This window comes from Pecten maximus, chromosome 7 (genome assembly GCF_902652985.1).
Source record: "Pecten maximus chromosome 7, xPecMax1.1, whole genome shotgun sequence".
Classification (NCBI taxonomy): domain Eukaryota; kingdom Metazoa; phylum Mollusca; class Bivalvia; order Pectinida; family Pectinidae; genus Pecten; species Pecten maximus.
In genome coordinates this window covers 11,900,812-11,928,099 of record NC_047021.1, presented here as the reverse complement: position 1 = coordinate 11,928,099, position 27,288 = coordinate 11,900,812, and the positions used below count along the sequence as shown (strand labels likewise).

The window sequence follows — 27,288 nt, the reverse complement described above, 5'->3', positions numbered from 1 at the left end:
TTAAACTCAGTCAGGATCCGGGGTGCATCAAGTAATTTGTCCGGGGTGTGTGAGCTGGCTGCTGATTTGAGCAATGCTTTGCCTGCAGACCCTTCAGATTTTTCTTTCAGGCTTTGATGTGAAATGTTCTTGTCTGTAGAATTGCTTAGTTTCCCTAAAGCTTGTTTGAGGTGGTCACTATACATACTCTCCGAGCAAGGGTCAAACTTGGCAGGAGGGAGCTGTGGCATTTGTGGTGGTACTTGTAGATGTTCATCAGGCAGCTGGACAGCTTGGCTTGTCTTAAGGGCCTGATTACAGTCTAAGACCAGCTCCACTGACTGTCCATACCTCTCCTCCAGGTCTGTGATGTGACCAGTCAATATGTCCTCATTTTCTTTTTCAAATTTCTCACAAAGTTTGACATACTCGCTTATTATCAAATCCATGTCTGCCTTACACTTCTCCCCTTTGACTTTGATCTCGTCCTTCAGATTTTTGAATATGATGGTATTTGCCTGCAGTTTTTCCTCAGCTGTGTTTATGCCCCTTTTGAGAGTTAACTGCTGCTCCTCCAACTGATCCACAAGGCATCTGATATCACTGCTGCCTTCTACAGACTTGGATGTCATTGTTATACAATTTGTGGCTTGTGTGGAGCTAGTTTAAAGCTGGTAGAAATTTTAAATTGCCTCCAATAAAATCCTCTCAAATATACACTCAAAAGCTAGTCACTATAGATATTTTAGTGAACAGGGAAGTAGATTACACTGACACTCCTTACAAGAACTATATTCCGACCGTCTCCATGTTGATCATAATCATTTTCAGTCTGTGAGGAATGTAGTCCGCATGAACCTTGCCATATGTATGATACAAGTTAACATAATGGTCCTGTAAATAACTAGTCACATGTTGATTGTGTCCCAGATATTTGTTACTTCTAACAGATGCATGGCAGTGTTTATGTAAAAGGAGGGATTTCCCTCGACAAGACAAGACTTAGCTGTATGTATCGATTCACATAACGCACCGATCATGTCCTTACATGTTTACAATGATATACACATTTACACTAACAATGGGGAATACCTTTAAATTTACCACTGTGTGATATTCGCTGTTTGATTCAATAGTGTATGCTAAACACTTTAGTTCTATATAGAGCATTGCAAAAACTGTCTATGATACCAATAAAACACGTAGGTATGCATACACATAGAGAGTGCTGCCAACCACATCTATTGAGCTTGCATTATACAAAGCCTAATCAAGCGAGAAATCAACTGTACATTATATTAATTATACATTGTTAAGTCTATTCAACACAAAGTGATCAGGTATATATGTCAACTTAAAACTTGTGTATTTGTAAAAAAGCATTTAAATACTTAAATGTTAAGGCAGTCTGTTGCTGATTACAAGATATTGATGTGCTAATGGTAGCTACCAATACCTTGTCATCTTCAATACATTTCAGGAAGCAGTATAAAATGTCTAGATCTGCAGGTTTAAAAAAAAAAAATTCTTAACACACACCAGATTATGTTTTTAGATACTTGCGAATAAAATGAAACTCCTAAGGATCTTGTAAGCTATGCATTGATTGATACATTTGTATATAACTAAGAAATGCTAGACTCACTAAAATGTAAAGTTTATTTGTTTTACAACAATCACTAAACCTTTTATTTTTGTTTCTTTTTCAGGCTAATAAGTACTAATTGTAATATGAGTATCAATTGTTCATGCACTAAGTTTTGCCTTTTGACAATGAAGAAACAAATAATGTAAAACTGTAACAAATTTTGATTAAATAGGTTTGTTTGTTCTTTGTTTTGCCAATTCAGGAGATGTTTAATTTAAAGTTCAACTACTCAAACGATTTGAATGATCATGCAGAACCTTTGTACACATGTACTCTAGTATACAGCCAGGGGTTAAGATTGTTTTCACTCTCAAAGGAAAAACAGAAAGTAAGCTTTACTCCTGGAGTATTGAGAATGACGTGATCTCTGTATCATATAAGTCACTCCACCAAAATTGGGTAGTCTGTACACGATGTGGTTCCTTTGTGTTGTAGGTCAGTGTCCAAACCCCATTATATAGAAGTGCCGAGATCATTGGTAGAAGTTGTGACCTACTGGAACCTTCCAATGCACTACTGGCTGAAAACATGTAAGTGTTTGTTATAAAGGTTTATTTGAGTATGAGCACATACAGTCATTAATGTTATATTTAAAAAAAATGATTTTGGCTGGTTTTATTACTCCATGAACAGCCAGAATCATTTTGAGTCAAGATCTTTCTTGTAGTAGCTGGTGGCTAACATTACTAAACATTGTACAGTAAAGTGCCTGTTATCGAGATATTTGGGTAATTAATTCAGTGCCTAGCCAAAGGACACCACCCTAGCCTGACAACACATGAGGGTCTATGATCTCTGTCTCCTCCACACTACAAACTGTCCAGGGGGGATTGATTTACATATTCCTGATCATCATCTAAGACTGTATTTAATCTAAAACTCTACCTACTGATCAATCACAGGCTTCATTAAAATAATATGGAGGATATCTAACAGGGTCTTCAGTATTACCAAATATGTTTCACAAGTGTGGCTAATATTTAAAAACCTCATAAAGAGTACAGTACAGTCTTAACAATGGCAACAAGAGTACATTGTCTAAATTTCAACAAGAGTACACCGTCTAAACTTCAACAAGAGTACACAGTCTAAACTTCAACAAGAGTACACTGTCTAAACTTCAACAAGAGTACACAGTCTAAACTTCAACAACAAGAGTACACAGTCTAAACTTCAACAACAAGAGTACACTGTCTAAACTTCAACAAGAGTACACAGTCTAAACTTCAACAAGAGTACACAGTCTAAACTTCAACAAGAGTACACAGTCTAAACTTCAACAAGAGTACACCGTCTAAACTTCAACAAGAGTACACAGTCTAAACTTCAACAAGAGTACACAATCTAAACTTCAACAACAGGAGTACACTGTCTAAACTTCAACAACAAGAGTACACAGTCTAAACTTCAACAACAAGAGTACACTGTCTAAACTTCAACAACAAGAGTACACTGTCTAAACTTCAACAACAAGAGTACGCTGTCTAAACTTCAACAACAAGAGTACGCTGTCTAAACTTCAACAACAAGAGTACGCTGTCTAAACTTCAACAACAAGAGTACGCTGTCTAAACTTCAACAACAAGAGTACACTATCTAAACTTCAACAACAGGAGTACACTGTCTAAACTTCAACAACAAGTGTACACTATCTAAACTTCAACAACAAGAGTACACTGTCTAAACTTCAACAACAAGAGTACATTGTCTAAATTTCAACAACAAGAGTACACAATCTAAACTTCAACAACAGGAGTACACTGTCTAAACTTCAACAACAAGAGTACACAATCTAAACTTCAACAACAGGAGTACACTGTCTAAACTTCAACAACAAGAGTACACTATCTAAACTTCAACAACAGGAGTACACTGTCTAAACTTCAACAACAAGTGTACACTATCTAAACTTCAACAACAAGAGTACACTGTCTAAACTTCAACAACAAGAGTACATTGTCTAAATTTCAACAACAAGAGTACACTGTCTAAACTTCAACAACAGGAGTACACTGTCTAAACTTCAACAACAAGAGTACACAATCTAAACTTCAAAACAAGAGTACACTGTCTAAACTTCAACAACAAGAGTACACTGTCTAAACTTTAACAACTAGAGTACACTGTCTAAACTTCCAAAACAAGAGTACACTGTCTAAACTTCAACAACAAGAGTACACTGTCTAAACTTCAACAACAAGAGTACACTGTCTAAACTTCAACAACAGGAGTACACTGTCTACAATTTAAACAACAAGAGTACACTGTCTAAACTTCAACAACAAGAATACACTGTCTAAACTTCAACAACAGGAGTACACTGTCTAAACTTCCACAACATGAGTACACTGTCTAAACTTCAACAACAGGAGTACACTGTCTAAACTTCAACAACAAGAGTACACTGTCTAAACTTCCACAACAGGAGTACACTGTCTAAACTTCAACAACAAGAGTACACTGTCTAAACTTCAACAACAAGAGTACACTGTCTAAACTTCAACAACTAGTGTACACTGTCTAAACTTCCACAACAAGAGTACACTGTCTAAACTTCAACAACAAGAGTACACTGTCTAAACTTCAACAACAAGAGTACACTGTCTAAACTTCAACAACAAGAGTACGCTGTCTAAACTTCAACAACAAGAGTACACTGTCTAAACTTCAACAACTAGAGTACACTGTCTAAACTTCAACAACTAGAGTACACTGTCTAAACTTCAACAACTAGAGTACACTGTCTAAACTTCAACAACTAGAGTACACTGTCTAAACTTCAACAACTAGAGTACACTGTCTAAACTTCAACAACAAGAGTACACTGTCTAAACTTCAACAACTATTGTATAGAGTACACTGTCTAAACTTCAACAACAAGAGTACACTGTCTAAACTTCAACAACAAGAGTACACTGTCTAAACTTCAACAACTAGAGGACACTGTCTAAACTTCAAAAACAAGAGTACACTGTCTAAACTTCAACAACAAGAGTACACTGTCTAAACTTCAACAAGAGTACACTGTCTAAACTTCAACAAGAGTACACAATCTAAACTTCAACAACAGGAGTACACTGTCTAAACTTCAACAACAACAGTACACAGTCTAAACTTCAACAACAGGAGTACACTGTCTAAACTTCAACAACTAGAGTACACTGTCCAAACTTCAACAACAAGAGTACACTGTCTAAACTTCAACAACAGGAGTACACTGTCTAAACTTCAACAACTAGAGTACACTGTCTAAACTTCAACAACTAGAGTACACTGTCTAAACTTCAACAACAGGAGTACACTGTCTAAACTTCAACAACAAGAGTATGCTGTCTAAACTTCAACAACAAGAGTACACTGTCTAAACTTCAACAACAAGAGTACACTGTCTAAACTTCAACAACAAGAGTACACTGTCTAAACTTCAACAACTATTGTATAGAGTACACTGTCTAAACTTCAACAACAGGAGTACACTGTCTAAACTTCAACAACAAGAGTACACTGTCTAAACTTCAACAACAAGAGTACACTGTCTAAACTTCAACAACTAGAGTACACTGTCTAAACTTCAACAACAAGAGTACACTGTCTAAACTTTAACAACTAGAGTACACTGTTTAAACTTCCAAAACAAGAGTACACTGTCTAAACTTCAACAACAGGAGTACACTGTCTAAACTTCAACAACAAGAGTACACTGTCTAAACTTCAACAACAAGAGTACACTGTCTAAACTTCAACAACTAGAGTACACTGTCTAAACTTCAACAACAAGAGTACACTGTCTAAACTTCAACAACAGGAGTACACTGTCTACAATTTAAACAACAAGAGTACACTGTCTAAACTTCAACAACAAGAATACACTGTCTAAACTTCAACAACAGGAGTACACTGTCTAAACTTCCACAACATGAGTACACTGTCTAAACTTCAACAACAGGAGTACACTGTCTAAACTTCAACAACAAGAGTACACTGTCTAAACGTCCACAACAAGAGTACACTGTCTAAACTTCAACAACAAGAGTACACTGTCTAAACTTCAACAACAAGAGTACACTGTCTAAACTTCAACAACAAGAGTACGCTGTCTAAACTTCAACAACAAGAGTACACTATCTTAACTTCCACAACAAGAGTACACTGTCTAAACTTCAACAACTAGAGTACACTGTCTAAACCTCAATAACAAGAGTACACTGTCTAAACTTCAACAACTAGAGTACACTGTCTAAACTTCAACAACAAGAGTACACTGTCTAAACTTCAACAACTAGAGTACACTGTCTAAACTTCAACAACTAGAGGACACTGTCTAAACTTCAACAACAGGAGTACACAGTCTAAACTTCAACAACTAGAGTACGCTGTCTAAACTTCAACAACAGTACACTGTCTAGACTTTAACAACAAGAGTACACTGTCTAAACTTCAACAACAAGAGTACACTGTCTAAACTTCAACAACAGGAGTACACTGTCTAAACTTCAACAACAAGAGTACACAAAGTCTCAAACAATCTATTGCAGTCACCTTTTGTCCATTATGTTGCTTCCAAAAATAGTTTTAAATGTTCATCTACCTCTCAAAAAATCCTCAATCAATATTAATAAAATTTTACAGACATCTTCCATGGCCAAAGATCATGTAACATTTTAAAGTTTATAGTCCCCACCTCCCAGGGGCCTAAAGGATAGGTCAAAAGGAGGCAGATTGACTGAAGTTTTTAAAAATGTCTTCTCAGAACTCAGATATGATAGCCTAAAGTTATCAGATGTGCCTGTACCATAATTAGTTACTAGAATATAGTACTGTGTCTTAAATCTGTATACTGGAGATACAGTTACTAGAATATAGTACTGTGTCTTAAATCTGTATACTGGAGATACAGTTACTAGAATATAGTACTGTGTCTTAAATCTGTATACTGGAGATACAGTTACTAGAATATAGTACTGTGTCTTAAATCTGTATACTGGAGATACAGTTACTAGAATATAGTACTGTGTCTTAAATCTGTATACTGGAGATATTGGATAAGGCAGTTTTATTTATTTATTTTGGCACTTTGTTTATAAAATTTAAAAAAAACAACTTCAAATGTACCTGTATTTATATATCAGAACTCAGGTGACCTCAATTTAAGACCTACCTGGTATGGGACTTGTTTTTTTCAGATGTGTTCAAACCGTCCCGGGTGTTTGGAACATTTGTTGCTGTCATTCTTACATACACTGCAAGTTCTTTACTTCATGTAAGTGGATTAAGTTTATCTTCAATTTAGAAAATATTCCTATAACTTAGGCATTTATTGTTAACTGCTTAGTGTTTGCAGTCATTATAACTTTTCACCAAATATTGAGATAGATTTACAAGAACAGAATGTAAGATAATTTATTTTTTCAGCTATATAACAGATTTAAATGCTCCTGTGAAAATGACAATATGTCATCATCTTCGATTAAAGAGGGAAGTTTAAACTGTCATTAAAAATCTGTATTTCAGTTTTGATCAAAGCAAATTTTAAGAAAAAAAACTTGTTATTTGCAAAAAGTAGTAATTTTTATTTAAGAAACAGTGGTAGGAGATAATTTGACAAATAAGTTTTACTTTTAGAATTAATTCATAACAAAAAAAAGTCTTGTGTTTTTGTTCTCTTTTGTGTGCGAAAACTACCTTATAATATTTTAAAATGTATATATTAAGTGACTTATTAAATCACAAAATAAAGCTCCTCTCCATAAGATTTCTTTTTTTCTTTTCCTTTTTTTAGAAATCATTTATATGAATAGTTTTTACTTAAGAAGCTATCAGAACGTACTCAATAATAACCTGAGGTAATTTACACTATGTAAGTTTTCCTGGTACATCCCCTTTCAATGACAAAACATTTAACCTCACACCCTTTAGCCTCATTTGGGATGTGGAATGGGGGAGATCTCCTTCATTTGAGGTTTCAGAAGTTGATAAGTATGCAAACTCATTATTTGGTGAATGATGACCCCCTTAGGGTTGTATAACTACTAAAACCTTAAAAATTCTTTAATCTGATCATATCATGATATCTGCTACTCTGTTTTCAGGGTCTGAATTTCCAGCTTGCTGCTGTTCTTTTTTCACTAGGATTTTATTCATATGTTGAATTTGGTGAGTTTATACACTTCAATGGATAACAAAATTACATTAATATTACATGTATGATTATAATGTCCATTTTTTTTGTCTGTCAATTTTGTTAAGAAATGAGGAATGTTGTTTAAAAGAATGTAATTTTATAAACATACATGTGTTTGTATCTTTTTTCAGCCAATTGGTCACAATTCTTATTGCTACACATTTTTTAAAAAGATCTTCTAGTTCAAGTTCATTATGGGTCCTTGTATTTCATGCGACAATTTGAACTTGATCTGATATTCCAGATGGCTGCCAGTGGCCATTTTGACTTCTGATGCTTGTTCCCATTCATGTTAGTTTATACAGTAAAACACGGTTATAGCGAATCCCAGGGGACCAACTGAATCAGTTTATTATAGTGATAGTTCGTATTACATGTATTACAAATTTTATTGTTGTTTCTCTTAAATCTTCTCTGTATGAAAATATTCAAATAAAAATACAAACAAACAAGTACAAATTAAAAGCGATGCGATTACTTTTAAGTCAGTTATAACTTTCTGATGAAAATTTTCGCGTGAGGCAAGTGTGTACAAAGTACTAAAGGATCTGACCTACTTTTTGTATCATTTTGAGACTCCAGAAAACGATTTATCTCGTGTAAATAGTCACTCGTCGTAGCACCACTGATTACGGAATGTTCCTTCTCTGTCTCTATTTTCTCCTCGTCTTCACTGTCCGAAACATTCAGAACGTCTTTTACAACATCTGCAGTCATCTCCGTAGTATTACTGACGAAATTGGTCGGGAGACCTTGCATGATCCCGGCAGTGTCGTTTTTTACTAGCTCTCAGTCACTTGATAATAATGCCATTGCAAAACATACATACACTGTGTACACACTAAGACATCTAACAATGGATTGACAACTCAACAGAAACGTCGATAAAACAACTCACTTTATTGAGTAGTCATTGAAAACACAACTCACCAATTCAATAGCCGTACAAATATATACCCTGAAATGTGCCCTCGGGCACCTCTCGGTGACATGGTTGTGATCACCAGGGCATGACTTTCCGACTTCGGAAGATGGGTTCGTACTAAAGTGTTGAAATAACACGGAATTTCAGCCGAAAGGACCGCTAAATTGGTTCGATAAATACAATATTTCGCCATGTGAAATTCACAATATAAATATAGAATTACATAGAGGTAAGAGGGAGAATAGGTGGGAAATCAGAAATTGAGAATCAGCTACAATATCCATCAAATCGCTATAAGCATGTTCGTACTAAACGTGTTATACTATAAATACAATATGACTGACTGAGGATGTAATAATTACCCTTGACATTGCTCCCACATCTTTTTCCCAGTCAATTTGTATTGATAGTGTTACCCTTCATCGTCTGTTTTTTGTTTGTTTGTTTGTTGTTGTTTTTTTCAAATATTGACCTGTTTTTTTACTTTTGTTAAATTCTGTTTTTAGTTAAAGCTTCAACAAACTGGAAGTCAGGGGATACAGATTTCATGACCATTTTCTAGTGTTAATTTTTTCACTCATGTGACCTATTGCCATCGCCTTTTGTCTGTCAAGGTCACTGTTACTTTCTTTAGCGGGCGTTGGTAGGGGAAATGTTTTGCTTTATTTATTTTGATACCCAGTATGCTTGTTCTGTACTATTTGACCTTGTGAGCATTAAGAATATTTGAACGCTGTGAGCTTTTTATCTTGAGATTGATCTGATCGTAAGAGTAATGGCTCTTTGCAGTTTAGATCGATGGTCATGATACTGGGCCATTATAACATGCTGGGATGAAGAAGTACGCAGCTTATTGAAATGACCTTGACCAATTTTCAAGGTCACATGGCTCAAATATTTTAAATCTTAAAAGTTTAAAGTGTAAAAGCAAAAAAAAAATAGTCTATTTGTATACACATCATACTCAACTTTCACAATTTGTGGGAATTGTTAAGTTTTTAGTTTGAAATTGTCTAAATCACTGAAAGTGCTTTGCTTATACATCAATCTGTTTTCTTTAATGGCAGTTTTTAGGAATAAGTTATCCAGGATATTCAATGCCTGTATTCAAGCCAAGAAGTGCCCTGACAACTGTGGCCATGACTACACTTCAGTAAGTTAACATTCCTCAGCTGCTTCACTAACATGTATTTTTCTTATAATTAAACACAAAAAGGTGTGGGGCCTTATAGGGGAAATAGAGATAGTTCTTTTAAATCGCTACTAGTCCAAAACAACTGAATGGAATTTGATGAAATTTGGTCCAATCATTATTGGGCAAAGGAGATATAATGTTGTATATATGACAAGTGCTGCTGCCTTGGGGCTGGAGGGGTATGTCCCATTTGGGAACTAGAGGTAGATACTTCAAATAGCTATTAGTCCTGAACAACTAAATTGATTTTGATGAGATTTGGTCTGGTGTATTATTTGGCAAATGAGATCTAATTTTATATAATCGGAGGGTGTGACTCCCTTGGAATAGAAAAAAGAAAGCGAAAAACATTAAAATCTGTCCAATTTGGTTTGAACCATTGTTGAGAGAAGTAACTCAAAAAGTAGGAAATTATTTGTAATATGAGTGCACTTTGCTATGACTACTGAAATATCCATGTGAAAGGTACAGGCCCTCTGGGCCTCTTGTCTTTCTCTTTGCAGTATCATCCATTAGTACTACTGACAAATGTGTGTTTTGGGCTGATAGCAATATTCCATTTGGCATACCTTGGGCTCATGTTTGATAGCAGCAAGGAACAAGACAAGGTTAGTATCTTCAGAATGTTTTAGAACATCTAAAACGATTGGATTAGCTGAAACTTGCGCTAGAATGTTCATGTATCCTGAAATGTTCATGACCAAATGGTTTATTCACCTGATCTGAAGGACCAGTGAGCTTAAGCTATGACCTGTCATCCGTCGTCCGTCAACTTTTGATTTAAACCGCAACTAGTCATAATGTACTTTTAAATAGATTTTGACCAAATTTAGTCAGAAACATCTGTTAGGGAAGGGAAACAAATTTTGCATAAATGGTGACTTTTGTCCAACTTGGGCCGGAGAGGCACAATAGGGGAAATGGAGGTTAATTTTTAAAACACTACTACATGTATTCACGAATGGGTCAATGTATTTGGACCAAATTTGGTCAGTAGCATCCTTTTGGTGAAGGGGAAACAAATTTTGGGGCCAAAGGGGTAAGGCCGAATAGGGAAAATAGAGGTATGTCTTTAAATTGCTATTAGTCATAAGCAATGACTAAATTTGGTCAGAAGTATCCTTTGGTGAAGGGTTACAACTTCTGCATAAATGGTGACTCTGACCCTCAGGGGCCAGAGGGGTGGGAGCCAATAGGGGAAACAGAGGTTAAATCTCAACTAGTCATAAAGTACTGAATAGATTTTAACCATATTTCATCAGAAGCATCCTTTGGGGAGGAGGAACAATGTTTTGTATAAATGGTGACTCTGCCCCCTCAGTGGGACAAGTCTAAGAGACTTGTTTTCAGTCACCCTTTTTCCATTATCTGCCCATAAACAATTAATATGTTTGACTTCTTCTCATTGACCAAAAGATCTAGGCTCATGATATTGGGCCAGCAGCATGATGAAATGAAGAGATACCAAGTTTGTTCAAATTAACAACCTTGACCTTACTTTTAAGAGCTACAAACAGTTCCAACATAATAAGAAAACCATGATTAATTCAAGCACAAAACAAATAAACAAGGGCAAGATATAAACAAAAATATAGATTTGCATGGAGGCTCATGTAAAATTACAAGGAGAATAAGACCAGGTACCCCAGGAGAGTATTCTATTACAATTTATATTTTAAATCAATATAATTAAAATATATTTCTATTGTCCAGGGTTACACAATGGAGCACACGCTGGAGAAGTGGGCCAATCTAGACTATGCCAGCCACTGGGTAGTCCTTGGGACATTTATATTTTACCTGATCATATAACATACATCACCCACTGGGTACAGACTTCAGAACATTAATAAGTGGCTGGTGAGGAGGAGTTATTATGTTGATGTAGAATTAAGAGGAGATTTTGCTGTTTCATTTTATATATATTTGCATATTTTTATATGTAACTTTTTATGTAATGTGCTGCTAAAGTATACTTAGAATGGTTATATCATTAAATGATAATAATTGTTTTATCAGTGTAAATGTATCATCCTAATTCATATATTGTCCTTGTTCATCTTATGATTAAGGAAAACTATGCAATTCATAAACAGGGTGGTATCTACTCTCAGGTCATGTCATGGCTAAACAAATGAACTGTGCTGGTCATGTGACAAGGTCCTAGGTCATGTGTTGTTTACCAGTGGAACTTGGTCATGTGATAAGGTCCTAGGTCATGTGTTGTTTACCAGTGGAACTTGGTCATGTGACAAGGTCCTAGGTTATCTGCTGTTTACGAGTGAAGCTTGATCATGTGATAAGGTTAAACCAATGAAACTTGGTCATGTGACAAGGTCCTAAGTCATCTGCTGTTTACGAGTGAAGCTTGGTCATGTGATAAGGTTAAACCAATGAAACTTGGTCAAGTGACAAGGTCCTAGGTCATCTGCTGTTCATCACCAGTGAAATTTAGTCATTTGACAAGGTCCTAGGTCATGTGTTGTTTAAACAAGTGAAAGTCATGTAATATTGGTCCAAGGTTGTGTGCTGTAACAGTTTTTACCAGTAAAATTACTCCCATGTCCAAGACCATTTCATGTTTAAACCAGTGAAAAAAACGTTAAGGTATTAGGACTTAATACTCAAAGAACTTTACTTTATCTTGAGAGTAAAACTGCCGTATTAATGTAATGATTATAAATTTCACTACTAGGAAAAAATACATATTTTCCAGTAAGTTTAGTTTTGAGGACCTAAACTTTATTCAAACGAAAGAAATGCCCCTTTAAGGTATATCATTAATATGTAGATCTACATCTGTGTATTGGGATGAACATGGAACTTTTACCTTGCACTCATACATTTACTTTGATAATAACATAAATTGTGTTGATGAATACATGAATGCATGTTCTTTCAATTAGTTTTAACATCTTTTTAAAATTTTTAGACAGAGTGTAAAAAATCCAAAATAGCATTTGTCAATATTGACAATCAAGTTCAATGCCATTGCAAAACACTTCTTGTATTGTTGTGCCTATAGCTAGTTCATGGTAAACTACAAAATGGTGTAGAGCTAATAACTGCCTTTGCTGGTTCCTCCACATCATCTCATTACAAATCCAGTCCCCTTAAATCTTAGAGAATATGCTGCCTTGGTCCTCATTTTGAGTTCTTTACACTTATAATGTTGTATATTGTAACAGAAGTCCTCATACTGGTAATACAAGTTTATATACAATTATACATTTAAATGGCACAATTAAAACTTTATTCCTCATCATTTTCTTGGCAGATTTATTTTCCTGCAGTTCTACAAAAACATCATATTTGTTTCATTTTCTGTGTCATTTGAAAGATAAAAGTCAGTGTATGTTCTTGATATTAGTTGTAATGTTTGTCCAGAGGCGTTGTCTATGTATAATATTAAGTCGATTTGGCCTATTTAGAAAAGGGGTATTTCAACTGAACAGAAACTTTTGACTCAAGTGCAAAGAAAAAAAAGATGGAAGGTATTATTTTATTATGTTCAGTTAATGTTTTATAGGTTATATTGTGTTGTGATTTTTATTGTTGTATTATATATTAAGTAACTGGTGTTGACTGTGTTGATTGTAATCTTGTGCAATACTAGGTACTGTATATGTTACAGGTACTAAAAGTTCTAATGTGTAAGATATTGAGGTGCCATTCTCAAAGGTCCAGGCTAGGATATCTGCTGGGGATGAAGGTGGCTAGGATATCTGTTGGGGATGAAGGTGACTAGGTTATATGTTGGGGATGAAGGTGGCTAGGATATCTGTTGGGGATGAAGGTGGCTACGTTATATGTTGGGGATGAAGGTGGCTAGGTTATCTGTTGGGGATGGAGGTGACTAGGATATCTGTTGGGGATGAAGGTGGCTAGGATATCTGTTGGGGATGAAGGTGGCTAGGTTATATGTTGGGGATGAAGGTGGCTAGGATATCTGTTGGGGATGAAGGTGGCTAGGTTATCTGTTGGGGATGAAGGTGGCTAGGTTATCTGTTGGGGATGGAGGTGGCTAGGATATCTGTTGGGGATGGAGGTGGCTAGGTTATCTGTTGGGGATGGAGGTGGCTAGGTTATCTGTTGGGATGGAGGTGGCTAGGTTATCTGTTGGGGATGAAGGTGGCTAGGTTATCTGTTGGGGATGAAGGTGGCTAGGTTATCTGTTGGGGATGAAGGTGGCTAGGTTATCTGTTGGGGATGAAGGTGGCTAGGTTATCTGTTGGGGATGAAGGTGGCTAGGATATCTGTTGGGGATGAAGGTGGCTAGGATATCTGTTGGAGATAGGTGGCTAGGATATCTGTTGGGGATAGGTGGCTAGGTTATCTGTTGGGGATGAAGGTGGCTAGGTTATCTGTTGGGGATGAAGGTGGCTAGGATATCTGTTGGGGATGAAGGTGGCTAGGATATCTGTTGGGGATGAAGGTAGCTAGGATATCTGTTGGGGATGCAGGTGGCTAGGTTATCTGTTGGGGATGAAGGTGGCTAGGATATCTGTTGGGGATGAAGGTGACTAGGTTATCTGTTGGGGATGAAAGTGGCAAGGATATCTGTTGGGGATGAAGGTGTCTAGGATATCTGTTGGGGATGAAGGTGACTAGGTTATCTGTTGGGGATGGAGGTGGCTAGGATATCTGTTGGGGATGAAGGTGGCTAGGTTATCTGTTGGGGATGAAGGTGGCTAGGTTATCTGTTGGGGATGAAGGTGACTAGGTTATCTGTTGGGGATGAAGGTGGCTAGGTTATCTGTTGGGGATGAAGGTGGCTAGGTTATCTGTTGGGGATGAAGGTGGCTAGGTTATCTGTTGGGGAGGAAGGTTGCTAGGTTATCTGTTGGGGATGAAGGTGGCTAGGTTATCTGTTGGGGATGAAGGTGGCTAGGTTATCTGTTGCTAGGATATCTGTTGGGGATGAAGGTGACTAGGTTATCTGTTGGGGATGAAGGTGGCTAGGTTATCTGTTGCTAGGATATCTGTTGGGGATGAAGGTGACTAGGTTATCTGTTGGGGATGAAGGTGGCTGGCTAGGTTATCTGTTGGGGATGAAGGTTGCTAGGTTATCTGTTGGGGATAGGTGGCTAGGTTATCTGTTGGGGATGAAGGTGGCTAGGCTATCTGCTGGGGATGAAGGTGGCTAGGTTATCTGTTGGGGATGAAGGTGGCTAGGATATCTGTTGGGGATGGAGGTGGCTAGGATATCTGTTGGGGATGAAGGTGGCTAGGTTATCTGTTGGGGATGAAGGTGGCTAGGATATCTGTTGGGGATGAAGGTGGCTAGGATATCTGTTGGGGATGAAGGTGGCTAGGTTATCTGTTGGGGATGAAGGTGGCTAGGATATCTGTTGGGGATGAAGGTGACTAGGTTATCTGTTGGGGATGAAGGTGGCAAGGATATCTGTTGGGGATGAAGGTGTCTAGGATATCTGTTGGGGATGAAGGTGACTAGGTTATCTGTTGGGGATGAAGGTGGCTAGGATATCTGTTGGGGATGAAGGTGACTAGGTTATCTGTTGGGGATGAAGGTGGCTAGGATATCTGTTGGGGATGAAGGTGGCTAGGTTATCTGTTGGGGATGAAGGTGACTAGGCTATCTGTTGGGGATGAAGGTGACTAGGTTATCTGTTGGGGATGAAGGTGACTAGGATATCTGTTGGGGATGAAGGTGACTAGGTTATCTGTTGGGGATGAAGGTGACTAGGTTATCTGTTGGGGATGAAGGTGGCTAGGTTATCTGTTGGGGATGAAGGTGGCTAGGTTATCTGTTGGGGATGAAGGTGGCTAGGTTATCTGTTGGGGAGGAAGGTGGCTATCTGGCTAGGTTATCTGTTGGGGATGAAGGTGGCTAGGTTATCTGTTGCTAGGATATCTGTTGGGGATGAAGGTGACTAGGTTATCTGTTGGGGATGAAGGTGGCTAGGTTATCTGTTGGGGATGAAGGTGGATAGGTTATCTGTTGGGGATGAAGGTGGCTAGGTTATATGTTGGGGATATCTGTTGGGGATGAAGGTGACTAGGTTATCTGTTGGGGATGAAGGTGGCTGACTAGGTTATCTGTTGGGGATGAAGGTGGCGAGGTTATCTGTTGGGGATAGGTGGCTAGGTTATCTGTTGGGGATGAAGGTGGCTAGGCTATCTGCTGGGGATGAAGGTGGCTAGGTTATCTGTTGGGGATGAAGGTGACTTGGTTATCTGTTGGGGATGAAGGTGGCTAGGTTATCTGTTGGGGATGAAGGTGGCTAGGCTATCTGTGGGGGATGAAGGTGACTAGGCTATCTGTTGGGGATGAAGGTGGCTAGGTTATCTGTTGGGGATGAAGGTGGCTAGGATATCTGTTGGGGATGAAGGTGGCTAGGATATCTGTTGGGGATGAAGGTGACTAGGTTATCTGTTTGGGATGAAGGTGGCTAGGATATCTGTTGGGGATGAAGGTGACTAGGTTATCTGTTGGGGATGAAGGTGGCTAGGATATCTGTTGGGGATGAAGGTGACTAGGATATCTGTTGGGGATGAAGGTGGCTAGGATATCTGTTGGGGATGAAGGTGACTAGGTTATCTGTTGGGGATGCAGGTGACTAGGTTATCTGTTGGGGATGGAGGTGACTAGGTTATCTGTTGGGGATGAAGGTGGCTAGGTTATCTGTTGGGGATGAAGGTGGCAAAGATATCTGTTGGGGATGGAGGTGTCTAGGATATCTGTTTGGGATGAAGGTGACTAGGTTATCTGTTGGGGATGGAGGTGACTAGGTTATCTGTTGGGGATGAAGGTGGCTAGGTTATCTGTTGGGTATGAAGGTGACTAGGTTATCTGTTGGGGATGAAGGTGGCTAGGTTATTTGTTGGGGATGAAGGTGGCTAGGTTATCTGTTGGGGATGAAGGTGACTAGGTTATCTGTTGGGGATGAAGGTGGCTAGGATATCTGTTGGGGATGAAGGTGGCTAGGTTATCTGTTGGGGATGAAGGTGGCTAGGTTATCTGTTGGGGATGTAGGTGACTAGGTTATCTGTTGGGGATGAAGGTGACTAGGTTATCTGTTGGGGATGAAGGTGGCTAGGTTATCTGTTGGGGATGAAGATGTCTAGGTTATCTGTTGGGGATGAAGGTGGCTAGGTTATCTGTTGGGGATGAAGGTGGCTAGGTTATCTGTTGGGGATGAAGGTGGCTAGCTAGGCTATGAAAGTGGCTATAATGCAGATTATCTAGTTAGAATGAAAGTGGTGGGATGAGATTATCTATTTGGAATGAAGGTGTCTAGATTATCTTTGGGAATGAAAGTGGCTAGAGTACAGTGCTGGAAATATAGATGTCAAGATTATTTTCATCTTTGGCCCAAGGTGGAAATTGCACTGTTCAAGGTCACATTTTGTTGAAACATTATGGAACAAATTTGGTCAGAATTGAACTAGGCATTAGCTGATTAAAAGTCAAGGTCACTGGGTCAAATGTCAAGGTCCCTGGGTGAGAGGCCACAGTCACTTTTTTATGCTATCGCTGATAAACATTTTGTTATGAGTTTATTAATCAAAATTAGTTAGTATTTAAACAAGGAGTCCACTTTATAAATGTTAAAAGGTCACAGGGTCAAAGGTCAAGGTCCAATTTCATACCTTTTGACTATTGAACATTTTGGGAAGACATTATGAAGCAAAGTTGGTCAGAATTAAACAATGAATCAACTGTTCAAAGATCAAGGGCCCTGGGTCAAAGGTAAAGGTTGTTTGGTTCAAAAGGTCAATGGCAAAATGCATATTTGAAGATGATCTTGGTTTCCAGTTGGAGATATATTTAGGAGTAATTTGAAACAAATCCAATCTAACAGAAGAGTTTTATACCAGTATTTCCATGTCTGTTATCCAATAGATATGGAGGCCAATGTGTCTGATGTATAGTCTGCTCCCTCGCCACAAGGCTCACTGGAATGCAAAACCTAATTTAAACTATGTGTATTTTACTTTTAAAGTTGCAATGTTTTTTGTTACAATATCTGTATAACAGTTAGTGCTCTATATATTCCAGTAAGTGAACTCTCCCCTAATGCTAATGTGAGGTTTTGTGATATTCAATGTGAGGTGAGCTTTGTACCGATGACAGTACGTTTGTTATACCAACAGTGTGGCATGAGAGATAAGGTTTTGTGATATTCAATGTGAGGTGAGCTTTGTACCGATGACAGTACGTTTGTTATACCAACAGTGTGGCATGGGAGATAAGGTTTTGTGGCGCCTTAATGTTTTATTATATTTTACATTTTATTGTTGGTACTGGATGCAATATTTTATGGAAAGTGCAGTGTTGTTCTGTCAAAATAGTTCATCAGTGTATCATAATTATTTGTTCTGTGTAACAAAAACCAGAATGTCAAGGTTGTCCATTTACTTCACTACCCTTATTTTCGTGTTTTGATATGTTTACTATGATCAAACATTACATGTATCATTGTTACTGTGAGATTTAATTTACAGCATTTCTTTTATATCATGAAAACATATTTTTAGTGCTGATAATACAATTTAAAAGAAAATTTGAATTTCTAAATTAGGAAAACCTGTAATAAATGCAATTCAGTATCAAAGTTCAAAGGAAAATAAACCTGGACATTTTAAATCATTTGCTTTGAACAGGTAAATGATTGTCAGATTTTTAGCAGATGTTCCGTCCTTTCACAGTCATAATAGCATGGAATTTTCAAAGAAGTGTTTTTCTTTACCCAATCGGCTGGATCATAAAATGATCTGATGTATGTGCTACTGAAGCTGAACATTCAAATGAGGTGGAACTGCGGGAAAATGTCATTTGAAGAACAATGTATCTGATCTGACTCAGCTTTAGTAAACTACACTGAGTTTATAATGTTTGTATGCTACATGTAATTAATGTATTGTATTTCAATACCTGCAATTTTATTGCCAAACATATTACCAGAAAATCTGTTATTGATAGACTATTTTGTGTAACTAAGTGGGTTATTATCTTATTTTAAAAATGAGAATAAAAATGTTTGGAATACATCATGTTACCAGGTATATCCTTGTTTTTAGCTAGCCTCCCCTAAGGGCTAGTGAGTCTAATACATTGATGTGGCATCTGTTGTCAGCCATTGTCATCCTCTAAAGGATTTGGGATGAAAATTACCAAGATTGTTCAAATGAATGACCATGGCCTACTTTTAAGTTCATAAAGGTCAAATGTGTTAAAAAATCTTTATCTTTGAACAATATTTCTTCTCAATTACAAAGAGACCTTAGATCAAGGTATTGGCTTACACATAGGGTGCTGGGATGAGGGAGGGAATGAATGAATGACCTTCGCTTGTTCTCAAGGTCACAGGGGTTCAATGTGTTAACATGTTTGAACAACCTCTCAATAACCAAGATGACTAGATATTGGATCTATGGTTTGCTTGGATGACTGGTATGACCTAATTACTTTCAATGTTGCAGGTGTTAATTTTGTTCGTCTTCAAATACAATGTACATTATTCTTCACCCTGGTGTCAGGGTTAGGATGTAAGCCATCTAAAAAGTCCTGAATAGAAATGGTATGGTATTGAGTTTCACATCCAAGACAACATTCAAATTCACACAAACTTAATCTTCTGATAAAGTGATAAAAAATAGCACAGGTAATTTTGTTGATTAATAACACAATATTTTATACTTTTGTATAAAAATGTAGTGTTTATCTCGGTTGATGCTGAATAGATAATGATAAGGTTTCTAGTCTTTAACCACTATTTATTTAACTGCTTCATGCAAAGTACAAGACAGACAGTTATGATGCTGTGGAGTTCATCCACGTCCCATCCTATCGGCCAATCAGCTCTTCACCTACCGCTCTAAAAAAGCAAAAATTATTATTAAACATTGAACCGAAATGATAAAACTGTAATTCTAGCCACATTTCTGATATTGATATAACTGTAATTCTAGTAATACTTCTGATATTGATAAAACTAATTCTAGTAACATTTTAAATATATTTTATTTACATTGAAATGGTATTATTGTAATTTTAGGGTTGCACACACTACAGTTAGACAGTCTGGCCATGGGTGATTTTTTTTGTTAAACAAATAACTAGTGTATTATGATATGCATAAAAATTAGAAGAAGAAAAAATGTATTCTTTAACTGGCATACATTTGTATTCATTATGAATAAGTTTATACAGGTTACACATTTGTTAAAAAAAATAGTAAAATGGTTGCAGATTATAAATTTCCAGAATTTCCAGATTTTCCGGGGGGAAAATATGTAGGAATTGTCATTTTGGGTAAAATATCATGAAATTTTACAATTTTTAAGGTTTTTTTTAAGTGGTTACCATGGTATTCACAGGTCTGAAAAACATAGAAAAATATGTTTACTTATTTATCCTTCACAGCTGTATTAAGATACATGTATACTTTAGTATAGATAATATGTAGGGTTAACGGACTTTGTTTACATATTTAAAATATGTGCCTTATTTTTCAGAATGGGGCATTTTTACTGTACACTGCTACCTAGTAATACTTCTGATATTGATATAACTGTTATTATGGTAACGTCTCTGATATAACTGTAATTCTAGTAACATTTCTGATATATTCTATTTACCTTGAATTGATGTGACAGTAATTCTACTGACATAACAGTAATTTTGTAATATTTCCGATATAACTGTAATTTTAGTAACATTTCTGATATAACTAATTATAGTAACATTCTGATATAACTGTTATTATGGTAACATTTCTGATATAACTGTAATTCTAGTAACATTTCTGATATATTCTATTTACCTTGAATTGATATAACAGTAATTCTACTGACATAACAGTAATTCTAGTAACATTTCAGATATAACAGTTATTCTAGTAATATTTCTGATATAACTAATTCTAGTAACATTTCTGATATATTCTATTTACCTTGAATTGATATAACAGTAATTCTACTGACATAACAGTAATTCTAGTAACATTTCAGATATAACAGTAATTCTAGTAACATTTCGGATATAATTAATTCTAGTAGCATTTCGTATATAACTTTCATTTTAGTAACATTTCAGATATAACTAATTCTAGTAACATTTCGGATATAACTAATTCAATTCTAGTAGCATGTCGTATATAACTTTCATTTTAGTAACATTTCAGATATAACTAATTCTAGTAACATTTCAGATATAACTAATTCTAGTAACATTTCAGATATAACTAATTCTAGTAACATTTCGGATATAACTGATTCTAGTAACATTTCCGATGTAACATTAATTTTAGTAACATTTCTGATATATCTAGTTATAGTAACATTTTGTATATAACTAATTCTAGTAATATTTCAGATATAACTAATTCTAGTAACATTTCAGATGTAACAGTAATTCTAGTAACATTTCGAATATAACTAGTTCTAGTAATATTTCGGATATAACTGTTAATTCTAGTAACATTTCGGATATATCTGTAATTCTAGTAACATTTCGGATATAACTTTAATTCTAATAACATTTCAGATATAACTAATTCTAATAACATTTTAGATATAACTGTAATTCTAGTAACATTTCGGAAATAACTAATTCTAGTATTAACTCAAATCAAATTTCCGATATAATTAATTTTAGTAATATTTCTAATATAAACTATAATTCTAGTAACATTTCTGATATATTCTATTTACCTTGAATTAATATAACAGTAATTCTACGGGGCCTTCCCCATACCAGGACATGTAAAAGCAGAAGCAAATTTCTCATGGAACCCACTTTTGTCTCTTTTGATATACGGACCACCAGTTAGTTTCTTTACAATACGCGTACGCAGTGCAATACAGCACGATAGCCAGCGTATAATATCACTTTTCCATCCATCAGCTTTCAACTTTGCAGTCTTTCCAATGGTATATTACAACTACATGTATTTGTAAATATATATCACAGAAATATTATCGCCAATGCCAGTTACTTACGGGCGTTCACAAATGTACTGAAATGCTGTCATACAGTTGTTGTCGTTCCACTCTCCATTGCTATCGATTTCGACACAACCCTCGTTATTTCCGTAGTTGTCCGGTGTATGAAGGAAGTGCTGTACTGACACGGGTTCTCGAGAAGTCGCCCAAACAAACGAACCCTCCTGGACGGAATCATGTGCCCCTATCCAGAAGTGATCTGTAACAAGTCACCGGAAAAAAATATTCTCATAAATTTGACATCCGGGTGCTTAAATACAAAACATCACCAAGTGGAAGTATAGCCGATGTCTCCGTACATGTATATCTGTATTTTGTAAAACATTCCACACGCAAGTCGACTTTCAACGAACGCGTCATGGTACATGTACATGTACATATCATCCGCCCGTCTCGTCAACAATTGGTTTTATGACAACTGTTACAATTAAATCGGTTATTCTGGATGGGTCTACAAAAGATGATATGGATTCAATTTGTTGGACTATTTTCAATTTATTTACAATCATTAAGTCTTTACATTTTTGGGGCATGATTTTCGCTTAAAGTTTTGAATAGGGTCAGATAGACGTTTATGCATCCGTATACGAGTATCTTGTTGGATAATCTAGGAAGTGGAAATGGGTGAAAGGTGAACCCGTCAGCTATCGTGATTTGCGGGAAAATAATTCCATCGGAATGTAATTATGAATACCAACTCAAAATGACAAATAACATCATTGAAATACCTGCTATGAAATTTAGACAATCAATTTTGACAGAGAATGGGTGTACACTGGCAGGTCGAAATCTAATCAGATTCTAATTCTGCTATATAATCTTACCATTTAACATTTGTTTTAAGAATTTTCCTGAATTTGTTGATTGACCGATTTTAACAAAAAGATATTATTCATAATTCCATTTATTTCCGTTGACGTTGACGTTTACATAAAGTTATGTATTATATTAATTTTCGCAACGTCATTTTTTGATGTTTTGGTAAGTGTATGAATAATGGCGGTGCCACGTGTTATATCATTTAGGTGGTAATTTTAATTTCTTTTAACATAAAGGGTATTGTGCATTGGTATTTCACAAGGAGAATTTCTTTATATTTCTTTATCAACACACCAAACAGTAATAAAATATAACCATGGATGAAGTCAAGGCGAGTGATTGAAAAAAAGTTGAAAATACAAAGAAATTATAATAAAATTAAATTTTGCGGGATGAATTTTGACCCGAAAGTGTACACGTATATGCCATACATAGCCCAAGTTTTCTCTGGTCCTGTCACGAGACTTTGACATACAGCTAGATATGTACGTACGGTAATTTCAGTGCTTTGATGGACCTCAGGCGTCTGCATCAGGTTAGTATTTACATTATAAAATATCAGTCCCTACTCCTACTGTTGATATAGTAGGAGTGTTACCAGTCCCTACTCCTACTGTTGATATAGTAGGAGTGGTACCAGTCCCTACTCCTACTGTTGATATAGTAGGAGTGGTACCAGTCCCTACTCCTACTGTTGATATAGTGGGAGTGTTACCAGTCCCTACTCCTACTGTTGATATAGTAGGAGTGTTACCAGTCCCTACTCCTACTGTTGATATAGTAGGAGTGGTATCAGTCCCTACTCCTACTGTTGATATAGTAGGAGTGTTACCAGTCCCTACTCCTACTGTTGATATAGTAGGTGTGGTATCAGTCCCTACTCCTACTGTTGATATAGTAGGAGTGGTACCAGTCCCTACTCCTACTGTTGATATAGTGGGAGTGTTACCAGTCCCTGCTCCTACTGTTGATATAGTAGGAGTGGTATCAGTCCCTACTCCTACTGTTGATATAGTAGGAGTGGTACTAGTCGTCCCTACTCCTACTGTTGATATAGTAGGAGTGTTACCAGTCCCTACTCCTACTCCTACTGTTGATATAGTAGGAGTGGTACCAGTCCCTACTCCTACTGTTGATATAGTAGGAGTGGTATCAGTCCCTACTCCTACTGTTGATATAGTAGGAGTGGTACCAGTCCCTACTACTGTTGATATAGTTGGAGTGTTACCAGTCCCTACTCCTACTGTTGATATAGTAGGAGTGGTACCAGTCCCTACTCCTACTGTTGATATAGTAGGAGTGGTACCAGTCCCTACTCCTACTGTTGATATAGTAGGAGTGGTATCAGTCCCTACTCCTACTGTTGATATAGTAGGAGTGGTACCAGTCCCTACTCCTACTGTTGATATAGTAGGTGTGGTACCAGTCCCTACTCCTACTGTTGATATAGTAGGAGTGGTACCAGTCCCGACTCCTACTGTTGATATAGTAGGAGTGGTATCAGTCCCTACTCCTACTCCTACTGTTGATATAGTAGGAGTGTTACCAGTCCCTACTCCTACTGTTGATATAGTAGGAGTGGTACCAGTCCCTACTCCTACTGTTGATATAGTAGGAGTGTTACCAGTCCCTACTCCTACTGTTGATATAGTAGGAGTGGTACCAGTCCCTACTCCTACTGTTGATATAGTAGGAGTGGTACCAGTCCCTACTCCTACTGTTGATATAGTAGGAGTGGTACCAGTCCCTACTCCTACTGTTGATATAGTAGGAGTGGTACCAGTCCCTACTCCTACTGTTGATATAGTAGGAGTGGTACCAGTCCCTACTCCTACTGTTGATATAGTAGGAGTGGTACCAGTCCCTACTCCTACTGTTGATATAGTAGGAGTGGTACCAGTCCCTACTCCTACTGTTGATATAGTAGGAGTGGTATCAGTCCCTACTCCTACTGTTGATATAGTAGGAGTGGTATCAGTCGACCCTACTCCTACTGTTGATATAGTAGGAGTGGTACCAGTCCCTACTCCTACTGTTGATATAGTAGGAGTGTTACCAGTCCCTACTCCTACTGTTGATATAGTAGGAGTGTTACCAGTCCCTACTCCTACTGTTGATATAGTAGGAGTGGTATCAGTCCCTACTCCTACTGTTGATATAGTAGGAGTGTTACCAGTCCCTACTCCTACTGTTGATATAGTAGGAGTGGTACCAGTCCCTACTCCTACTGTTGATATAGTAGGAGTGGTACCAGTCCCTACTCCTTCTCCTACTGTTGATACAGTAGGAGTGTTACCAGTCCCTACTCCTACTGTTGATATAGTAGGAGTGGTACCAGTCCCTACTCCTACTGTTGATATAGTAGGAGTGGTATCAGTCCCTACTCCTACTGTTGATATAGTAGGAGTGGTACCAGTCCCTACTCCTACTGTTGATATAGTAGGAGTGTTACCAGTCCCTACTCCTACTGTTGATATAGTAGGAGTGGTACCAGTCCTTACTCCTACTCCTACTGTTGATATAGTAGGAGTGGTACCAGTCCCTACTCCTACTCCTACTCTTGATATAGTAGGAGTGGTACCAGTCCCTACTCCTACTGTTGATATAGTAGGAGTGGTACCAGTCCCTACTCCTACTGTTGATATAGTGGGAGTGTTACCAGTCCCTACTCCTACTGTTGATATAGTAGGAGTGTTACCAGTCCCTACTCCTACTGTTGATATAGTAGGAGTGGTACCAGTCCCTACTCCTACTGTTGATATAGTAGGAGTGTTACCAGTCCCTACTCCTACTGTTGATATAGTAGGTGTGGTATCAGTCCCTACTCCTACTGTTGATATAGTAGGAGTGGTACCAGTCCCTACTCCTACTGTTGATATAGTGGGAGTGTTACCAGTCCCTGCTCCTACTGTTGATATAGTAGGAGTGGTATCAGTCCCTACTCCTACTCCTACTGTTGATATAGTAGGAGTGGTACCAGTCCCTACTCCTACTGTTGATATAGTAGGAGTGGTATCAGTCCCTACTCCTACTCCTACTGTTGATATAGTAGGAGTGGTACCAGTCCCTACTCCTACTGTTGATATAGTAGGAGTGGTACCAGTCCCTACTCCTACTGTTGATATAGTAGGAGTGTTACCAGTCCCTACTCCTACTGTTGATATAGTAGGAGTGGTACCAGTCCCTACTCCTACTGTTGATATAGTAGGAGTGGTACCAGTCCCTACTCCTACTGTTGATATAGTAGGAGTGGTACCAGTCCCTACTCCTACTGTTGATATAGTAGGAGTGGTACCAGTCCCTACTCCTACTGTTGATATAGTAGGAGTGGTACCAGTCCCTACTCCTACTGTTGATATAGTAGGAGTGGTATCAGTCCCTACTCCTACTGTTGATATAGTTGGAGTAGAGACTAATATCTTAAAGTCTATAAATTTTAACCAGGTACAGACGCCTGTGGATGGACCGACGTGACCAGCACGTGTCCAGCACGTGAAGGTGATGGAAGTGATAATGACATTACTGTTGATTTGATGGGCCATCGTGTCCAGAAAGGTTTTTTCGGACTCGGACTGTACTTCGGCCAGGTACCCTCCCAGTAGTTTACACATTACCTGTAAACAGGAAAGCAAGCATTACAGAAACTCGAGTTGTTTTCAAGAACATTAGGAATCTAAAATTAAAAGAATACTTTTGATTGGTTCTGACGTCAACACGTCAATGTTCTTGGGGAGTTTACGCTAATAAAGACGAAAGGTGTGAGAGAAATGGCCACTCAGCCAGTCGAAGTCAAGGAATGATATACATATGTACTTCCCAACAGCGATTCTCAGTAAAAAAAAGGTTTTAAATCATCAGAACAAACGATACAGACCCTCTGGACCTCTTGTTCAAATCTGCAATATACATGTTTACTGCAGAGGTGCTGCAAAATAACCACTTTCATTTTGATCAGGGCCCGTAACTCAAAAATTTCCAGAGGAAAACATTATTGTATACAGGCAAAAGTGCCACACATGTGCCACATGCGTAAAACGCATGAAAATCATATGAAATTTACATGCGTGGTTAAGCAGAAAAGAGCACGCGCATAAATCGTGCGTTGAGTTCATATGAATATCATGCGTAATACGCATGTGTCTCGTGTGTAAATTTCGACATGCGTGGATCATGCGTAGCTACATGCGTAAATTATGCGTATCATATGCGTTAAACGCATGTAAAATCTGTCGTGCGAGAATCGTGCGAATTAATACGCATGTGGAGGAGACGAAAAGAGCTACGTGTGTATCTCGTATGTAAATTACGTGTGTAATATGCATGAAAAGAGCACATGCGTAAATCACATGTCCTCTGAGAAAGTCTTGAATTGTTCTAGAATTTCTTCAGAAATGTACTAGATCATTCTCAAACAATTCTATTACCACTCAGAATGTGTCATGTCAGGGTCCACAGTGGCCGAGTGGTTAATGTGTCCCAACATTGTTCCATTATAACCTTCACTTCTGGATTGTGAGTTTGAAAACCACATTGGACAATTGCCAGGTACTGATCATAGATCTTTGGTTTAT

At 37.4% G+C, this 27,288-nt stretch overlaps 2 protein-coding genes across 24 annotated transcripts in view; one reads left to right on the top strand and one right to left on the bottom strand.

The window, feature by feature from the left end:
• The window catches only part of LOC117331615 (protein-serine O-palmitoleoyltransferase porcupine-like), a 36,630-nt gene extending 17,679 nt beyond the window's left edge, over window positions 1-18,951 (top strand). The window contains exons 8-17 of one of the 22 annotated variants that reach the window (XM_033890425.1): window positions 2,063-2,157; window positions 6,811-6,887; window positions 7,717-7,780; window positions 9,801-9,886; window positions 10,432-10,536; window positions 11,642-13,760; window positions 14,835-14,890; window positions 14,934-15,719; window positions 15,756-15,910; window positions 16,038-18,951. In XM_033890425.1, coding sequence (XP_033746316.1) covers window positions 2,063-2,157; window positions 6,811-6,887; window positions 7,717-7,780; window positions 9,801-9,886; window positions 10,432-10,536; window positions 11,642-11,740 — 526 coding nt within the window. In that variant the 3' untranslated portion in view covers window positions 11,741-13,760; window positions 14,835-14,890; window positions 14,934-15,719; window positions 15,756-15,910; window positions 16,038-18,951. The other 21 variants (XR_004533609.1, XR_004533605.1, XR_004533604.1 and 18 more) reach the window with 21 other exon arrangements.
• Window positions 18,952-19,652: 701 nt separating this feature from the next.
• The window catches only part of LOC117331613 (perlucin-like protein), a 43,990-nt gene continuing 36,354 nt past the window's right edge, over window positions 19,653-27,288 (bottom strand). For both annotated transcript variants that reach the window (XM_033890424.1, XM_033890423.1), the window contains exons 4-6: window positions 26,241-26,331; window positions 21,896-22,097; window positions 19,653-19,770 (exon numbers count right to left, since the gene is read on the bottom strand). In XM_033890424.1, coding sequence (XP_033746315.1) covers window positions 19,740-19,770; window positions 21,896-22,097; window positions 26,241-26,331 — 324 coding nt within the window. In that variant the 3' untranslated portion in view covers window positions 19,653-19,739. The remainder of the gene's footprint in view (window positions 19,771-21,895; window positions 22,098-26,240; window positions 26,332-27,288) is intronic.